General features: G+C 39.9%; 1 protein-coding gene across 1 annotated transcript in view; it reads right to left on the bottom strand.

The window, feature by feature from the left end:
- Positions 1 to 19,501, bottom strand: part of LOC140128565 (complement C3-like) — a 92,823-nt gene that overhangs the window by 740 nt on the left and 72,582 nt on the right. The window contains exons 31-42 of the mRNA XM_072150263.1: positions 16,575 to 16,680; positions 15,655 to 15,813; positions 15,060 to 15,119; positions 14,300 to 14,390; positions 13,344 to 13,395; positions 11,520 to 11,607; positions 9,100 to 9,189; positions 8,009 to 8,114; positions 6,736 to 6,825; positions 6,510 to 6,593; positions 1,483 to 1,566; positions 526 to 661 (exon numbers count right to left, since the gene is read on the bottom strand). Of these exons, the coding sequence (XP_072006364.1) occupies positions 526 to 661; positions 1,483 to 1,566; positions 6,510 to 6,593; positions 6,736 to 6,825; positions 8,009 to 8,114; positions 9,100 to 9,189; positions 11,520 to 11,607; positions 13,344 to 13,395; positions 14,300 to 14,390; positions 15,060 to 15,119; positions 15,655 to 15,813; positions 16,575 to 16,680 (1,146 nt within the window). The remainder of the gene's footprint in view (positions 1 to 525; positions 662 to 1,482; positions 1,567 to 6,509; positions 6,594 to 6,735; positions 6,826 to 8,008; positions 8,115 to 9,099; positions 9,190 to 11,519; positions 11,608 to 13,343; positions 13,396 to 14,299; positions 14,391 to 15,059; positions 15,120 to 15,654; positions 15,814 to 16,574; positions 16,681 to 19,501) is intronic.

Here is a 19,501-nt window from a genome sequence, read left to right as displayed (position 1 = left end):
ATAAGGGTCCGTGGACCACACTATTGTTGGAATATCCGTCGATTTCCAATGTGCGCCGTATTTGGAAAGTTTTATCATGCGCCATAAATAGGGGGGTGGGCCGTCGCACTTGCATGCACCGGGAAGAAGAAGGTGAACTCTGTCGGACCTAAGCGGGGAAGCGACACATGCAGGATATCGGGCGCACGATCTACAGAACAGTGCAGGATCGTCGTGGAACGCACCTCGGGGATCACGAATCAGACAGGTAATATGCCCCACTCTCTTTTATTGCCATTCCTGCCGAGGTAATTCTATTCTTATATTCTACTAAATATGTGATGTTTTAGTCCAATACAATGAGAAATAGAAAGTCACGAGTGACGATTGTGATGGGAATTTCCATAAATTACCACTTGTAGACTTAAAAAATATAAGTTGTAGAAATAAAATGTTACATGACTATGGGATGTGACTATTTGAGATACTGATTCTGAGATTTTTCTCATGCTCCATCATAATATTCTTATCTCTATAACCACTTACCCAGAGCCGGTGTACCACACATCCTTGTACACTCCCCAGATCACATAGTCTCGGCCGATCGCCAGATTTAAGGCATCTTTACATTTGATGTGAGCAATAAAATTACGTTCATCATTAATAGACACTACATCTGTACCTGAGAATAAAGGAGCATAGAATAATAATATACATATAACTACAGGAATTTTTCAGTTTCTACAACAATCATATTTCTTATAGTTTCTTTATCATATATGTATATATATGTTAAGCTTTATTTTTATAGAACCATCATATTCCATAGAGCTGTACACATCATAGGGTATATATACTAATAAAATAAGACATTATAGATTAATAACATAACAAATCAAGTGTTTCAGGAGTTTAGAGATGAAAGGGAGATTAGAGACGGATCAGGTCCAGGAAAGGTTTTTTTTTTGAGTAATGGGGAGCTTAAAGGTGGAGGGAAAGACTCCAGAAGAGAGAGATCAAAAATTTTAGTGAGGTGAGAAGTGACTGCTGGGGAGAGAGACTGTATGAGGTCACTGATGCAGGTAGTGGGGCGAGCAGAGGAAAGGAGCCTGGACACTTCTTCCTCTTTGATCGGCTCAAAGGAAGAGACCAAACAATATTATTTTTTAAGATTTTAGATTTTTTTATTATATTGTGTGTTTTACTGCACATAGACGTATTACACCATCGATGGCAGGATCATGTTGGGTCTCCGGTTGTCCTTCGGCATACAGAGATTCTTGGTCGTATGAGCCCAGAGGGAACTGTGCTGTTACCTTCCCCAGTAACCCCCCACTCATGTACTAACAAAAAGATTTCCACACCCCCAGGAGAAAACTTATTATATATCAAAGTATCCATTACACTACTGAGAACTCCATTTAGTTTGATGCTGAATTTAAAATGTTTCTAATGTAGCTTTGTTTCCGGCATGTTCACTATTATATATAATGTGTTACTTACCGATTTTAATGATTTCGATAATTTCCATGACATAGTTGTTATAGTTATCTCCCTTCTGGATGTCGATCAGTTTCGTCTTAAAGACTAGAAATTAAACAAATAGTTATAAATAAGTTTTTACAAGCTTCATCTAAAATAAAACATCAATAAAAGTTTTCAAAAAAAATGTGGGTGAATAATCTACTGCATTTTGAGGTTTACAGCTTTCCTGCAAACTGATGCGTTTCTGAGGTTTCACAGAACATATTATTTGTGTAGTCTAAATCTTTTCAACCATATTCAAATTGTAATTAGTAAAAAATAGTTGCTGAATGGAAGCGGCGGTGTCATTGTAGTGAGAAGAAGTTGTAGTTGTACCTGAGCTCCTGAGCTTGAGGGTAGAGATGGATGTAACATGTCTAGAGGCCCCCTACTACATGAGTTGTTGGGTGTTTCCTTGCCTTGCCATAGCTTTTATTTTGGATTCCTGAGGTATCAGCTTGGGGTTTCTCTGATTAATGTGCAGCACACCTGTTAAGGTTCCAGTTTGGTCTAGTTCAGCTGAACCCAAACCTGAAGGTTCTATACCCAAACCCGAATGCCCACCTCTACTTGTAACACCTGCAATCGGTACTCTCACCAATCGCGGGTGTTATCCCTGAAATGCTGCTGGCAAAGACGATGCAGTCACAAAAAAGCGTTGATCCTCATGAAAATGGTGACATCCTGGCACCAATCACGGGTGTTAGCCATTTAAATGTTTATTGTGCCATTTTCCCTAGAGGGTTGTCACTCCATCATAATGTCCTGGGGATTGTTGGTCTTCAGGAAAATGACAACACTGATGGCATTTAATCGACAGCATGGCTGATGGCATTTAAAGAGTTAAAAACCACAATAGTGCCAGCACTGATCACAGTTGTTAACATTGGGGGGTGGGGGGTGGAGTCTGAACTGACGACTTAAACTTTTTGCCTTGTTGGCCACAGACTCTAACATTGAGGGTTTGGGTCTGCTCATCGCTAACTCTGATCTCTGGGGCCCTAAGCAAGAGATGCAAGGGTTGTATTATGGTTTTTTTTTTTTTTTAATCAGATCATTTTAATTTAAAAGTTTTTTTACATGAATCCCAAAAGAATTACACGTTAACACAGAGAATATCTGCCGCAGGCTGTAAACATTACCTTACATTGTCATAAATACATATTATCACGTAAAAAAAATTTCCATGTCTATGTGATTCTTTCTGTGTTTTATGTTTTTAAATAAGTCCCTGCCTGAGGGGTATTATTGCCTTTTATTTTGTAGTAGCTGTAGCTCTTGGCATTGCTTGGGATAGTAAATAACTGCTTTTAGCTATAACAAAATGGAATGGGTTAACAAAAAATATTTTATATTTATCTCTTTCTCTATGACTGCCTCTCTCTCTATGACTGTCTCTGACTGTCTCTGACTGTCTCTGACTATTAGTAAGGATTTCCACTGCACACTGGAAAAGTCCAGTCACAGGTTCCCTTGTAATGTAGGTAAATTGTAACTCAAGAGCCTGAACTCACAACAAAAACCAATTTACCAAATATCATATATGTATAGACGGGAAGAGAAAAGCTAATATTCTCTGTCTGAATGGAGATCAATCGGAATCAAGTAAGTGTGGTGATATTATGATGTGTACAGGATGTAAAGAGTAATAGAAGTATCAGATGTAAAGAACATGATGCAGGGGAGAAGCAATAAATGCTATCTGCAGCAACCAGGCCCTCCCCTTTGTACCCTGCTTGCATGCCCACCCGCTTCCCGCATCTAGCTGGACACGGCCAACCCAACAAAGCAGCCACCTCTCCACCCGCCTGCGGCCACAGCCACCGGCCCCCACAGGCACCTGCTCAACCCAGTCACCTGCATGCCAGAAATGCAAGTAAGACCCTAAATATGTGTTTATGATTATATGTATATATTCTATATCTGTATATTTGCTATATGTATGTTTGTATATGCTGTATGTGTGCATATATAGTGTATCTATGTGTGTGTATATGCTGAATATACTGTATGTGTGCATATATACTGTATCTATGTGTGTGTATATGCTGAATATACTGTATGTATGTTGTGTGTATATACTGTATGTTCTGTATATATACTGTATGTTGTGTGCATAAGCTGTAAACATGTGTGTATATTCTGTATATACTATATGCATGTGTGTATATGCTGAATATACTGTATGTATGTGTGTATATACTGTATGTTCTGTATATATACTGTATGTTGTGGGTATACACTGTATGTATTTGTGTGCATGTGCTGTATATACTGTATGCATGTGTGTATATGCTCCATATACTGTATATATGTGCAGTATGTGTGTAAACATTATATATATACTATGTGTGTATGTTTGTATATACTGTATGTTGTGGGTATACACTGTATGTATTTGTGTGCATGTGCTGTATATACTGTATGCATGTGTGTATATGCTCCGTATACTGTATATATGTGCAATATGTGTGTAAACATTATATATATACTGTGTGTGTATGTTTGTATGTTTGTATATACTGTATGTGTATATATATATATATATATATATATATATATATATATATATATATTGTATCTGCTATATGTGTGTTTATGTGTATGGTGTATGTATATGCTGTATGTGTGTTTATGTTTTATATACTGTATGTGTGTATATATGATGTATATGTTGTATGTATGTATGTATATATGTATGTATGTGTGTATATTTTTATGTATGTGTGTATATGCTATATGTATACACGGTATGTGTGTGTATATAGTGTTTTTATACTACATGTACATATATACACAGTGGGTGTATACTGTATGTAAAAGTATATGATGCATATATACAGTATGTATGCAATGCATGAATGTGTACATACTGTTTATGTGTATATACTGTATAAGTTTGTATATACTCTATGTATTAGTGTAGAAATGTGTATATGAATACATACATTTGTGCATATAAGTGTATACATGTGTATGTATATTTGTACAAGTATATAAAAGTGAGTGCAGAATGTTGAATGTATGTATTTAAGTGTATGAATGTGTGTGTATATATGAGTTTATAAATGTGTGTGTACAAATATGTAAAGATGTTTTTTAAGGGGAAAGGGGGCTCCATGCAGAAATCTACTATGGGGCCCTGCCTCTCCTAGTTACGCCCCTGAATCGGACCATAGTCATGTGACGTCACACAGGTGTAAGGCTCATTATAACACGCAACATTGATTACACCATATGACACTAACGCATTGTACTGACCATGGTCAGATTTATCTCCTCTAGAACTAAACATAGAAACTTTTTGTAGAATGACAGCAAGCAGAGATATGGAAAACTGTGAGGCATTGATACAGAAAATATATTGGAAAATTGTGATATTTTTCATCATACAAACAATAGCATGAATGTGCTGAAGTGGGAACTCTATAACTCTGCACTTTGTGGCTACAGATTGCATTTATTGCTTCTACCCTAGCATCATGTTCTCTGCAGCTTATATTTGTGTTACTCTTTTTATCACCACATTTACCTGATTCGGATTGATCTCCATTCAGACAGAGAATATTAGCTTTTCTCTTCCTGTCTATACATGTATCATGTACGGTCATATTGATTTTTTTTTTCTGTATTTATCTTATACTATATATCCACAGAGTCCGATAAAAATCGCTTTTACAAGTAAAACGTCACCTTTTTGGATGTTTGCTATGAATTCTCAATAAAAATGTAAATTTGTTATATAATAACAGTCTGACTGTCTCGGATTGTCCCTGTCTCTGACTGTCTCTGTCTGTCTGTGTCTCTGATTGTTTCTGTTTCTGACTACCTCTAACTGTCTCTCTTTGTCTGTCTGACTGTCTCTCTATCTCTCTCTCTCTCTCTCTGTATCCCTATCCATATTACCTCACACATAAGCTGTGTTATTCTTATTGCCTATAGTAACCAATCAATGCTCAGAGCTCATGTTAATGACCTGTGGCAGAACAGCAACCAATCACGGCTCAACTTTCAACTGCAACAGCAGCAGCAGCAGCAGACAATGGGGCACATTTACTTACCCGGTCCAGTCGCGATCCAGCGGCGCGTTCTCTGCTCTGCATTCGGGTCCGGCTGGGATTTATGAATGTAGTTCTTCCGCCGTCCACCAGGTGGCGCTGCTGCGCTGAAAGTCATCTCATCGCGCCGGAATTCACCACCTCGGACCAAGTGAAGGTAAGCGCTCCCCAAGCGACACTTTTTCGGTTTTTAAATGCGGCGGTTTTTCCGAATACGTCGGGTTTTCGTTCGGCCACGCCCCCCGATTTCCATCGCGCGCATGCCGGCGCCGATGCGCCACAATCCGATCGCGTGCGCCACAATCCCGGGGCAATTCAGGTACAATCGGCGCAAATCGGAAATATTCGGGTAACACGTCGGGAAAACGCGAATCGGGCCCTTAGTAAATGACCCCCAATGGCTCCTGTATATGGTGGTTTCTAAGTGTAATTCGAAAGTACAGGGTGAAAAATTTGACTCTTAACCCTGAGTCACAGAGAGCGGCTATGAAAAATTTGGTGATTGTAATTGTGCAGATTCCTTTAGCGGATGTACATACACACACACATACACATACATACATACATACATACATGCATACACAAACACATATACACACATATACACACACATACACATACATACATACATACATAGATACACAAACACACACATACACACACACATATACACACATATACATACATACACATACATACACACATACATACATACACACACATACGGACACACATATAAGACACACATATACAGCCACATACACATACACACACACACACACTCAGCTTTATATATGAGATTGTGACCCGTAATTAGAATGACAGAAATTAATATCGAATCATAAATAAAATAGTGAAAAAATACAAAAATCTGGAACATGGCTTATACCAGAGTCTTGTGGCCTTTGTAAGTTGAACTATTTGTCAATAAAGTTATGAGGGTCTCACCATAATCCACACCGACTTCACAAGCTTTTTCTAACCGGACAACAGCATCCAGTTTTTCCAGTTTTTGCTGTAGATAGCAATTTGCTGAAAACATAAGGAGAAAAGGGACAATAAATAAATGTTAAAAGATGAAAAACGTAAAAATAATTTAGAATGTATTACTTGTAGCGAAACAAAAACATTTATGGCTCCTCCGAAATTCCCCTAAATGGTTGTGTCCCTTCACCTTCTGCACAGCGGCAGACTTCTCCGGTGCAGATCTTCCCCAGGAGTTTGCTGTCTTCAGACACGTGGTAGAACTTAGTACAACGGTTTTCTGTTGGGTAAATAAAATTAATTTAAATGGAGTTAGAATTCCATTTCCAGAAATCGTTGTAGAGGGCGACTGATATTCCTATCGGGTCACAAAAACCTCTGATTTAAAATAAAGCCAAACCCCCCCCATTCATTATATCATCTGTGAGCCCGGCCACATATGTAACATTACAACATTATTAACAATGACCTATCACATGAATGGTCCACAGTAGCAAATAATCAGTCCAGCAGATTTTAGTTTCGATCTTCTTTTGCCTATTGGAGAGACCGGCAATATCTACATATACTGATCACTGCATGGACCATAGCAATGACATCTCAGCATGGAAAAACCAAAGATTTACACCTATGAAATACAAGTCCTATCTAAAAATAATCATATACTCATCTTCTCAACTCCTCCTGCTCTATAACATGCTGCCTGCAGATAGGACACTATGCACAATCTTCTCAGCTCCACCTATTCTATAACATGCTGCCTGCAGATAGGACACTGTGTACAATTTGCTCAGCTCCACCTTATCTATAGCATGCTGCCTGCAGATAGGACACTATGTATAATCTGCTCAGCAACTCCTGTTCCATAACATGCTGCCTGCAGATAGGACACTATGTCATATCTGTTCAGCTCCTCCTGCTCTATGACATGCTGCCTGCAGATAGGACACTCTGTACAATCTGCTCAGCTCCTCCTGCTCTATAACATGCTGCCTTTGAAGAGTTAAAGGGGTTTTCCCACAAAAGAAAATTCTGACATCTCCATCTCCTGAACCCACAGTCATCACTAGTTATAAGTATTTAAAGGAAATCTACCATGAAAATCCATCTGATAGACCAGGGACATTACTAATAGATCCAGGCACCGGGACTGTGGTCTCTTCTTATATTTGCTATCCATGGCCTCTTTCCTTCTAAAATCAACATTTATAATTATGCTAATGAGCCTCAAAGGCTACTTTTCCCCTCCCTCTGCTAACAGCTTGTGGGAACCACCCGAGTAGCCTTTCAGACTTTTAGCATAATCATAGTGATTGATTTTAGAAGGATGGAGGCCATGGATGACAAATATAAGAAGATTCTCACAGTCCTGGTACCTGGATCTATGAGTAATGTCCCTGGTCTATCAGATGGATTTTCATGGTAGATTTCCTTTAAAGAAGATATTGTGAGTCGGATCTTACCGGGAGAGTAGTAGTCATACACTGTGACCGATCCAGGTTGGATAAGTCCTACTTCAAAGAACTGGTGAAGGTAGAATTTCAGACAGTCCTCCTCCGCATGGGAAATCTAAATGAAGAGAAGAGAACACAACCCAAAACATGTTTACGTAGCGGCTGATGAGGATTGGCCACAAAAAGAATGAGGAAACCATCAATTCATTATTCAAAATGATTCATCTCTTCCCTTAAAATGCTGCTGAATCAATGGCGCTCATTTACTAAGGGCTCCGCGGGCGCACTTTTGTCTGGTTTCCCGACTTTTTCCGTTTTGTGCCGAATTTCGCCAGGATTTTGGCACAGGCGATCGGATTTTGGTGCAATCGCGCCGCCAGAAATCGTGGGTGTGGCCGACAGATTCGGAAAAAACAGGAAATTAAAAAAATGAAGTGTGTTGCAAAATCAAGCACTTACATGCATCGGGGAGAAAATGGCTGACTCCGGCAGAGGTCGGCACAACAGCGACACCTGGTGGATTTACGGGCACACGATCTTAGTGAATCGCCGGAAGACCCGAATCCTCGTCGGAGAACGCGCCACTGGATCATGACAGGACCAGATAAGTAAATGAGCCCCAATGTCTTTTCTTTCCTGTGAGATGGATTAGGAGACCCCTGGCCCAAGGGGTGGAGCTCAAATCTCGCAAAATTATATTTTCCAACTCATCCACACATACAGACTGTAGAGTAAATGGATGGGCAACAAGATGGCTGGAGAGGGTTGAGATTGAGGACTCTACGTTATAATTTGTTGTGGACCTCAGTTCTAATGTATAGACCGTACTGCAGAATTTTCTGTGGATATACAGAAGGACTTGTGCTGGTCTATTCTTAACCAATAATGCACTAATATAATAATATAAATGAACAGTTTACAAACTTATTTTTTAATAACCAAGGGTCATTTGTTGAGCTGCATTACATCACAAATAATCGACTATTCTCAGCTTAAAAGGACAAGTCTCCTAAATCATAAGTCAGAGAAGAAGTTCATCTTCCATAGAGGTTGTCGTAGACAAGACTCCCCCAACCCCCCACCACATGCAAAATTCTTACCCGGTCCAAGTACAGAATCAATGTCCCCTTATCAAATGCTCCTTTGTTGATCTCATAGTTGGAGATGTATCGGTCCACTCCTTTCTTCAGCTGTAAAGAAGATGTTCACTTTTTAAATATTTTGGGATCCCATCAGTAAATATTAATTTAAAGGTCGATGTCGTCTGTGTGCACTCGGATAATTTTAGAGCTTTTTATTCCTTTCACGAAGGTTGGACTCCATCAGATTTTAACGAAAATTCATCATTAAATGTCTTGTATGAGACTCCGAGGTCTTCGTGGAACATACCCAAGTTCTTAGAAACTAAAACATCATCATTATTTAAAAAACTAAGTTTTTTAATCATTTGAAATTGAATAACAACCCAGAAGTTACCCTGCCTTCTCTGGATACCTACATTGCTGGTATGAGAAAAAGCTACGGGCAATTTCTGAAGTCATGTCCGTCCTCTCAGTCTCTCCCTTGTTCTGATCTTTGCGTGCAAATTACTGAAAACAATTTGTTAAAATACAAACTTTTTGCAACATCTGTACCCGTTGAGCTTCAGCACCACCCTCTGTCCTTATAGTTTGGCAGAGGACGTGCTGTGCACTCTGAATTTGGTACTTATTTTTATTGATTAGAGGGCCCAGACTTTAGTCAGAAGTCACCTAATGACTTTAAAGGAAATCAATCAGTAAAAACATTAAAAAACCTGCAAATACTCATCCCCGCTCCTATTGATATTGATCCCGGTGCTGTCCAGGCACTAGTCTTTACATGCCGGGATCACCTAGAAAAAAATCACCTATAATTTGCAGAACGTAACGCAGGGACAATCATGCACATCCCTGCACCTCCTACTAGAGGCATGGGAGAGGGAGGTGCAGAGGCATGAATTATTAGCAGCCTGGAGTGCCGGACATATTGTCCCCATGCTCTGTGCTGCTAATTATAACTTTCTTTTCTAGGTGACCCCGGCATGTCAAGACTAATAATGGATAGCGGCGGGATCAACATAAAGATGAGCTAATAAATACCTTATCTTCATGTTGCTGAAGTTAGGGACTCGGCACGTAGCCTGCCATGTTCAGAATCTAGAACTACTCCACCATACTTAGTATACTACCACAAAGAAACGGAGTTACAACGTTCTTATAAAATCAATACATATAATCTTTATTATACACAAAGGACAACACAAAATTGTATTGTCATAAATTACATACAATTTTGTGTTGTCCTTTGTGTATAATAAAGATTATATGTATTGATTTTATAAGAACGTTGTAACTCCGTTTCTTTGTGGTAGTATAAAGATGAGCTAGTTGATTTCCTTTCATCCCCCTGACACCAATCGCAGATGTTAACTGTTTGATTGCTGGCATCATTTCAATGCCGGCATCATGTGCACTTTGCCATTTTTATGAGGATCAGCCAACCCAAACAGAACCTTGCATTCTGTCTTGCAGTAGTCTGAATGCTTCCCTATTTCACTACTGACTGGCCTCGATTTACTAGAGCCTGTGCACCAGTTTTATGTCAGACTTTGCACGTTCTTTTATGTACAAACTACTTGCACATGTATTTAAGAAGTGTCTGAGCCACATACAGTATGTGTCGCACTTTTGTTTTGTGTCACGGTTACACTAGTTCTCACCCAAAGTCCTGGTGCAAATTTAAGCACTAATAGGTTTGTTCTAGTGCACAGTTGGACCATGCCCAAAATTGATGATCAAAGGTCCAACAGAATTGTGTCACATGCCCTATGTTAAAGGTGAACCAAAATTCATGAAGAACTTGTACCAGAATTCCTACATCTGGTGCCCTCTGCACACTACGCTGATTTTGATAAATATGAGCTGTTTGTCTCCTGCTGATTTTGATCTGAGCTGCACATGGTCCAGCAAGCTGGGATGCAAAGATACTTTCTCCATTCACAATCCTCCATTGCTGGTCTGTTTTGTGTTTGGGTTAGATGTCAGGGGGCCAAACACATGTGGACCAGGACCTTGATAGCCCATAAGCAGTTAATTTAACCTCTTCCTAGTACTTGCTCTAAGTCTTCTCTGCAGCTGTCTAGCATATGCTGTATTGCTTTACTCTGAACTTTCTTTAGCTTTCATTTGACTCTTATGTTGTTCTGAATAGTTTTTAGTTTCACCCATATTTGCATCTTCTTCCTGTCTTATGCTTAGTCCTGTGGTTGAATTTGGCACAGCAAGGGAACTTCACCCAGTTGTCACAAATCATCTAGTGTGATTTTGGCAAGTAGGTAGGAACAGTTGAGTGGGTTTACTGTTCTGGCTTACACTCTGTGTCTTTCCTTACTTTTTCCCTTGGTTGTACGCGTCCTATCCGAAACATTGAACTTGACATTTTAACAAATTTCGATTTGTGCCATTTTGATTTGTCAATCTCCATTTTGATTGGAACTTACCTTATCAAGATTACTTATATCTGGAGCAAAACCGGTTATCATTGAAATGTCTAGGATGGACATGGTGGAATCATAGGTCTTAAGAAATCTGCAAGACATAAACAGATTTGATCTGAGTTTGTTATATAAGAACCAATGTCTACATCAAATCACTCTATTCTCTTAATGATGAATACTGGATGCAATGTTATCTTTTCTTATTAAATATCTTTTTGTTGTGTTTTTATATAATTATATAACAAATAAGTAGGCAATTGTTCATATAAGTACAATAATAGCGCTGAGAAATACCTAAAAATAAAACATGGAAGTAAAGAATATATCGGCGAATATGCTAACAGGTCAATACTTAGACACAAAATATAGCTGTGGACCATGACTGCAGAGTGTGATTGTGGATGGGGAGATCGGGTGTATAAGGGGGCATTGGGAAAGGAGGGGTGGAGGGGATGAGGGAAGGGAAAGATAAGGGGGTAAAATATTCTCATGATGATAGTATGTGGATGAGTCGTGAAAGGTGGGTACATTTGCATGGCACAACTAGTCAGGGCTGGGTGATCTTCCAAAGCTTAAAGGGCTATTCCCACGAAGACAAAATAACAAAATAACACATTCTCTCATTCATTGTTATTAAAAAAATTGCAACATTTTACAGATATATGTCCAACTTGTCTCTATCAGTTTTGCTGTACACAATTTTAGTTGCTCCCAGACATGACCCAGTAACTTCTGACTTAGGGTTGGGCGCCATCTTGGATGAGATTGTGCAGATGAGATTTCTGTCTGTCTCTGCTGTGTGGCTGTAGCCCCGCCTCCTGCATGGAGCTCAGAGTCATATACACTGATTCACATCCTGTCTGGACATGGTGAACAGAGAGAGAGGCTGCAAAATGCAAGCTACAAGGAGATAAGTGATCCGGGGTAAGGGGGAGGCAATCACATAGCTGTGAGATGTAGCAGAGCTCACAGTGTAACGGGGTAAAAGTCTGTCAGCCTCTGTTTCATCATCTCATGCATCTCTCATCTCTTTCTATGTGTCAGTGTGTTAGTACAATGTCAGAAGCCAAATGAAAGTGCATATACACCTGTACCCTGATGATCTAACCACATTGTCACCCCACAGAACTAGATGGATTATAATGTGTCTGCTTAGAGAGTTCCTGCCCACACCTTGGGATTTTGCACTGAGCAGCCGAGGGAGATATAGGAGCAAAAACAGCAATAAAGCTCACTAAAATTGTAATGTAAAGGGTTAAATTTATCTTTATTGTGTTAACATCACTAGGGGATTGAAATGTGAGAATTTTCTTTCATGGGAAAACCCCTTTAAGAGAAGTTTTATCTCAAATCAGACATATATTTAAGAAGTGTCCGCGAAACACTGTATCTAAAGGACTGTTTCGGGGCAGGGTCGGACCGTGACCCACATTTATTACCACAACTCGACAGAATTTTGTTTCATGCTCTATGGGCACCAAAAAAAGGTGCCCACTTCCAGAGCAGTGCATGGGGAGCCAGGTTTATGCAGACTGGGTGCCACATTTCATGAATATGTCACACTCAGAATACAGTTTTCATTATTTCAACATGTGGTCAGTGTTTTAGTTTTTAAATTCTCAGGTCACCAATGGTGGATATCAGGCACAGTCCCAGATTCATGACCCATCAACCAAAAGGGGAAACTCCCTGCAAATCCTTACCAAGAACCAAAAGCAGATCATTGTGCATGGGGGAGCGATGACTTTTTGTGTCTCACATAAATAAGTATCATTGCTAATTATCGGTATGTGAGATGCAGCCTCAATAACACATTATTGCACATACCTTGTACAAATCGTCATGGACACAGTGGACTTGGCTCCATCAGGTTTCTTTGCTGTTTGAGAAATTATAAATCAAAATGACATTTTATTTTCTAGCATTTAAAAGGGAAAGTCGGCTTACGGGAGAGAAAAAAATAAAACATATCCTACTCGAGTTTCCCTTTCTGGGTGTAAAGTCTTTCTTGCCTATTTTTCTTACTCAGGTCAATAGATCTTTTGACAAAGATTAAGACAACTTTACTTGTGTTGTGTCCTTTCTGATAACCATAGGTTCAAAAAAAGGGGGGGTTCAAAGACGAAAGGCGCACAGCTCGACTGATATTTCTCCAAAATATTTTTTAATAGCATAAAAAGACCAAAAAACTGGTGGTCACAACGCGTTTCGGGAACGGGGATCCCCTTTTTGAAGTGAAGTTAAAGATCTGTTGGTCAGTGAATAACAAAAGACATATATATAAAAAAGGGATGAAAATAGTGGATACATTAGGGTTGATTATAAGGATAAATGGAAGGGTATATCTATCACATAAAATGTCTAAGGGAAGGTGCTAAATAATGGTGATAAAAAATATGTGAAGGGGTAAGAAACCTCCCTAACATACATTACTACATTGTAGCTCGTACATAAGAATAAATGAAGATTCAAAAATAAGATTGGTACATAGTCAAATGGTAAACTGGTGGACAAACCTTGGTCCAGTAAGTTAAAAGATGATATTAAAAAAAATGAATGCATTCTGATAACCATATACCAGTATCCAAACCATCTACTGCTCCACAATACAGACCTGTGACCCTGTGATTTCCTCTGTCATCTTACATGGTATTTACATTGGGATTGTCTCGGGATTGGGTCATTCTACTGCTAAGATTTTCTCCATTTCTCCATTAATATTGTTTGTACTATAAATGAATGATCTCTAGATAACCACAGATAACACCAGGCGAGTATCTTACCATCCGGTTCGTCCTTTATAGTCACAGACAGGTCAAAATTGTGGCATTTATTCTCCTTCTCGGTCTCCAAAGCATAATAAACAGATAAGACCTGGTGGTAAATTAGAATTAAATATGTTAAAAGAAATCTACTCCCAGAATCAAGGATTGTAAACCAAGCGCACTTACATGACAGTGTTTGCCCCCTCTAGCAGGATCTACTTTACTTTTAGGTCAGTATTCCCTTATTTTTACACCAAAAATGCTTTAAAAATGAAGCAAATGAGCCTGAATTCCTCTAGGGAGCCTTTCGGGCTCCGATATCGGTACACCTCCATCCCAGCTTTCTGCCCACCTCCCTCCCTCCGCTTTCCCAGCCAGAGAGCTGGTGACCTCACCCGGCTCACAGTTATTAGACATCTCATCATTGTGCAGCCGGCTTTACCAGGGATCCTTGAAAACCCTGTGGATATAATGTCAAATAAAAAGTAAAGTGTCCCCTAGTCTTTGGCTTGGCCGTAAGTGTCAGGGATCATGAGACCTGATTTGGTCAATCATAAGACTCCTCAGACCATGAGACGTCACTTCTTTAATTCTGATGTCACATCCTGTGGTCTAAGGTGGCTACTGATTGGCCAGAACAGTATAAATAAATACAATTTAGAACCCCTAAACCTCTCTAAAAACTGTTTTAAAGCCAAAAAAGTTAGATTTAGATAATGATCTAGTCAAATAATAGGTCATCAATATTTAAACATTGGGAAATAAATTCTTCTCTTACCTTCAATGTGCCTTGACCCTTTCCTTTTGCAATGACCTTAAAGTCTCCAACCACAGATGTCTGCAATAAAGTAGATGAACAAGAACGTTTTTCAGCGTATAGCTCATCATAAAAAATTCCAATCGGAATACAATAAAATTATAGTTGGGAGACGTGTTTCGCAACCGTGCTGATGAAGTACCCGGTATGGGTACGAAACGCAAATCCCAACTTTAATTTTATTGTATTTTTAACAATCTACAGTTTGGATTTTTTGTGATGAGATATGCGCTCACACCTTTCGTGTGTACTATACCCACAAGTCTGGAGACAGTGGTCTCAACGAGGGCTGCCGTGTGGATTTGACAAGTTAAAAACGATCAAATTTGGTTGTAACTACTAACATAACCCAAAAAGGTGAGCATATATTTATAGTCAACTATTGAAACCCTTTTCACTGTACATGCGACACTATATTGGCGCTTTCCGATTTTTTTTTCTTTTTTATAAAATTTATTAGGTAGATGAATAAAGTCATGAGGATGCAGAGAATTTTTTCCCCACGCATGGTGAGGATTTTGCAGCAACTGAACCCATCACATCCCTGGATCTTTACCTCTTCTGTTCGGGCCAACAAGGCGTTATTCAGGTTGAGACGATGCGTTACAGACTGGGATCTCCCAGGAAGAATGAAGGAGACATCCATGTCCAAGTCTTTGTATGTCGGCACGTCTATGTGATATTGAGCAAGGGCTTCAAACTGCATCATAGTAGACTGGAAGACAGGGGTTAGACAAGAACATTGACATGGTCAATACACCAACCAAACACTAGCACAATTATGATGCAAAATATAAAACAAGTAAAAAAAAACTGCAAAAAAAACGAGTATGACATCTTCCAGCCCTCTTCTGCTCCTTAATGTCAGAGCTTTGACAGTGATAATTATAATTTCTCTGGACAAAATTAGTATAGAAAGCATTTTTGGGTAAGGTTCTGTTACATAGTGGAATCTCTTTCAAACAAGGACTTGTCCTGTATGGAGAGGAACCAGTTTTCTGAGGATTACAATGTGTTGTGGCACCATACTGTGCATACAGGTAAGCAAACTTAAAGCAGAATGGGTCCGCTCATCTCTACTCACAAGTCCACTATATCACTTTAGGCTCCAGGTACAACATTGCTTCACTGTGTTCTAGTAGAAAGAAATGAGAGCCCTTGGCCAATGACTTTGAAAAACCTGAACTGGAGTCAACATACAGTGGCACATGTACTTGCCCGTCCGGAGGAGTTAACAGAAAGTGCATTGTCCCATGCTCAGTTCGAATCAGTCAGATGGTCCGACGGCAGGCCCCCCCTCCGATTTCTGTTACATGAAAGTCAGCGCAGCTGTGCCAAAACACAATAGCGTGTGACACAATTCCCTGTGTAATATCTGCACAAAACCCAAAAACGCTGGGAAGTTCCCGCGAAAGTGCGTCCGCAGATTCTTAGTAAATAAACCCCACAGTATTTTCATTGAATTGGATGACAAACCTGTGTTGATCCCCAAACCTCCCCGTAGTATCTCTGCTCAGTGATCCATTTCACCAGGGCTCCAGCTTTGTCATAGTCTTTCATCTTCAAAAGTGTAAGAAGAGCGGGGGCGTGGCCTGGATGAGATCGGGAGCAGACGTGTAGTTCAGTGCTCCGCTCTCCTGACCTAAAGAAGCTACGAATTAAAGCGTCACCAAACCAAAAACTTACCTTGTGGGCGACGGAGATCAAGAGGAGAACATGCCGGCCCGAAAAAGAATCACTAAAAGCGGGCCAAAGCGTCTCACAGACTTCTTCTCGGCCCGAAACGGCTCCCAGGAAGTTCTCCAAGATGGCGATGACAGCTCAAAGCACGAGGAGATGAGAAGCAAAGCGGGCTCGCCAACCACATCGTTCTCCTCGGCAGGCTCACAGGGGCAACAGAGAAGCTCGGAGTCACCGCAGAGCCGAGATATTGCACCAACACGGCTACTGGATACGGTGCGGGAGAAACGACAAGCTGGAGGTGGAAGCTCCAAAATGGCGCCGGACGACACGCGGCAGTCATACTCCCCCAGCAGCAGCCCGGACAAACAAAGACCCCGGTGGTCAGACGCTTATGGAGAGGAAGCTCATGTCATGGAGGAAACAGGTGAGAACGAGCAAGACCCGTTACAAGATCTCCCGTCTACAGAACAACCAGCTTCTGAGACCTTTATTAAGAGAATGATGCTAGCCCTTAGAGGTTCTATACATAAGGACTTTACACTGATGCTTAACCAAACCACAGCAGAAGTAGAAGAACTGGGAGCAAGGGTCGATCACCTAGAAAATAAAATGGGAGAAGTTACAAGCTCACATAACGAGCTAATTGAAGCCCATTATGCATTAGAAGAAGAAGTAGAGGTTATGAAGTTAAAAATGGCTGATATGGAGGACCGTGGAAGGCGCAATAATGTAAAATTCAGAGGCGTCCCAGAGTCAGTTTCCCAGTCAGAACTGAAGAATTTTCTCACAGAACTCTTGCATACTACTCTCCCTGCTTTGCAACTAACAGAGTGCCTTATAGATAGGGCACATAGATTGCCCAAACCGAAATCAGTACCAGATAATTTGCCTAGAGATGCCATTGCCAGATTGCACTATTTTCACACAAAGGATGCATTAATGCTACAATCAAAAAGAATGCAAAAGCTGCCAGAGCCTTATGCACATATCAAAGTATATGCAGACCTATCGCAAGCGACGCTTCTAGCAAGGAAAAAGTTTGCAACCGTGACAACAACTCTTCGGAAAAACGAGATACTATACAAATGGGGCTTCCCCACGAAATTAATCATCAGACGAGAGGGCACAACGCATGTGCTATCAAAGCCAGAAGAGGGAATCAAGCTTATCCAGTCATGGGGCCTCACAATAGAAGGTATGGATGCGATCCCGGCAGCTCAGAAGATATCAGAAATTACTAAGGACTGGCAAGTAGCATGATGGTTTGGTGCACAATATGGTTTTCAATGTCTTTTTTCCTTTAGGTCAGGAAGGACTTACAGGTGGACTTTATCCCCAAAATTCGATGCAGGTATACAGTAATCCTGCACTGTTCACAATAGCCCTCTTGGCTATGTCAGAAGTTTGTGTTAAGTTTAATTGGTGGGGGCAGCAGGATGAGATAATCCCGGCCTTCACTAAGTTGTTTTACAATCTAAATGGTTTTAATTGTAATGTTGTTATGTTCAAATCCTCACAAGTCAACATACCGTCAGTGCACACCATAGGGAAAATAAATAAGATGAATAACAATATCAAGGAAATAGATATAAAGTCATGTAGCCTTTTACCAGTAAAACAAAATGTCAGTTAACATAATGAGTCTTAATGTTAAGGGGCTCAATTCTCCCTTTAAAAGAGCATCAGTATGGAATGATGCCAAAAAGGCTAAGGCCAATATTATATGTCTCCAGGAGACGCACTTTATGGAAGGAAACTTCCCACAATTCTCAAACAGGGACTACCCACATATTTACATGTCCAATTCCCAGGCTAAGAAAGCTGGAGTTTTAATTGCAATTAAATCAGATGTTGATTTAAGTATAATAGATGTTTTAAAAGATGAAGCAGGAAGGTACATTGCCCTTGTTTGCAATATAAACAATATTCCCTTCACTATTGTGAATATATATGCCCCAAATAGTGGGCAAAGAAAATTCTTAAGCAAAACTCTTAGAAAAGTAAGAAAAAGAGGGAAGGGCAAATTACTAATTCTAGGGGACTTTAATATTATCCCTGATCCTCTAATGGATACAACAGGCAAGGGCAGGTTACCCCCTCCATCCCTAAAGGCTTGGCTTCATGGTGAAAGGCTATATGACTCATTCCGCTGTCTAAATTCTTCTGCAAAAGAATTCACCTTCTATTCACATAGACACAGGTCTTTCACAAGGATAGATCTTTGCTTAGCGGACAGAGATGCATTGACCCAAATATGTAACTCCAAAATAGGATCCACAACGTGGTCGGACCACGCTCCAATATTCACCACACTGTCTTTTTCCCATCTTATCCCCAACCAACGTAGTTGGCGGAATCAACCATTTTTATATAATATCCCTTTCTTCCAAAGAAAGATCACGCAAGCAATATTAGATTATTTCCACCATAATGTAAATCTAGAAGTGGATATATTTAATTTATGGCATTCGCATAAAGTAGCGGTAAGAGGCAAATTAATTCAAATGGAAATACAACATAACAGGAAAAGGGAAAAAACAGTATCAGGCATACTTAACAAACTAAAAAACCTTGAAAAAGAAGCACAACACTCGAATACGACGTCCATTCACATTCAAATAACGGAAACCAGACAAGCTTTGAGAGCAGCCTTGTTGTCAGAATATGATAAGAATATGACCTATATGAGGGCCTCATACTACACGTCAAATAACAGGCCA

Source organism: Engystomops pustulosus, chromosome 4, assembly GCF_040894005.1.
Source record: "Engystomops pustulosus chromosome 4, aEngPut4.maternal, whole genome shotgun sequence".
NCBI classification, from domain to species: Eukaryota; Metazoa; Chordata; class Amphibia; order Anura; family Leptodactylidae; genus Engystomops; species Engystomops pustulosus.
The sequence above is the reverse complement of the archived record's forward strand: the minus strand, read 5'-3'. Positions and strand labels throughout refer to the sequence as shown.